At 56.6% G+C, this 258-nt stretch overlaps 1 protein-coding gene across 1 annotated transcript in view; it reads right to left on the reverse strand.

Annotated features, from left to right (window-relative positions):
• LOC106899148 (histone-lysine N-methyltransferase SETDB1-like) overlaps nucleotides 1-258 on the reverse strand; it is a 13916-nt gene that overhangs the window by 9673 nt on the left and 3985 nt on the right. Inside the window, exon 2 of the mRNA XM_014960831.1 lies at nucleotides 20-192. Within this exon, the coding sequence (XP_014816317.1) occupies nucleotides 20-192 (173 nt within the window). The remainder of the gene's footprint in view (nucleotides 1-19; nucleotides 193-258) is intronic.

Consider the following 258-nt stretch of genomic DNA (forward strand, 5'->3'; position numbering starts at 1 on the left):
CTTCAAGGAGACACTGAACTGTGTTTCCAGCCCGAGTCGATGCTCATGACGTCGTCGTCGTCCTCGTCCGGGATCTCGATCACTTCCATGGGTTTGGCAGCAGAGTCCTCATCCTCCGAGCTGCTCTCGCGGTACTGGAGGCCCAGTTTGGAGTAGAGGTCCTTCACCAGTATCTCACACTTATCAATGGCTCTGGGGATGTTCCTCACCAGGCAAAGACATTTCCTCCCCAGTCCTCTCCTCCCACAGCCCAGCGTG

Source organism: Calidris pugnax, unplaced genomic scaffold (genome assembly GCF_001431845.1).
Source record: "Calidris pugnax isolate Ruff unplaced genomic scaffold, ASM143184v1 scaffold469, whole genome shotgun sequence".
Classification (NCBI taxonomy): Eukaryota; Metazoa; Chordata; class Aves; order Charadriiformes; family Scolopacidae; genus Calidris; species Calidris pugnax.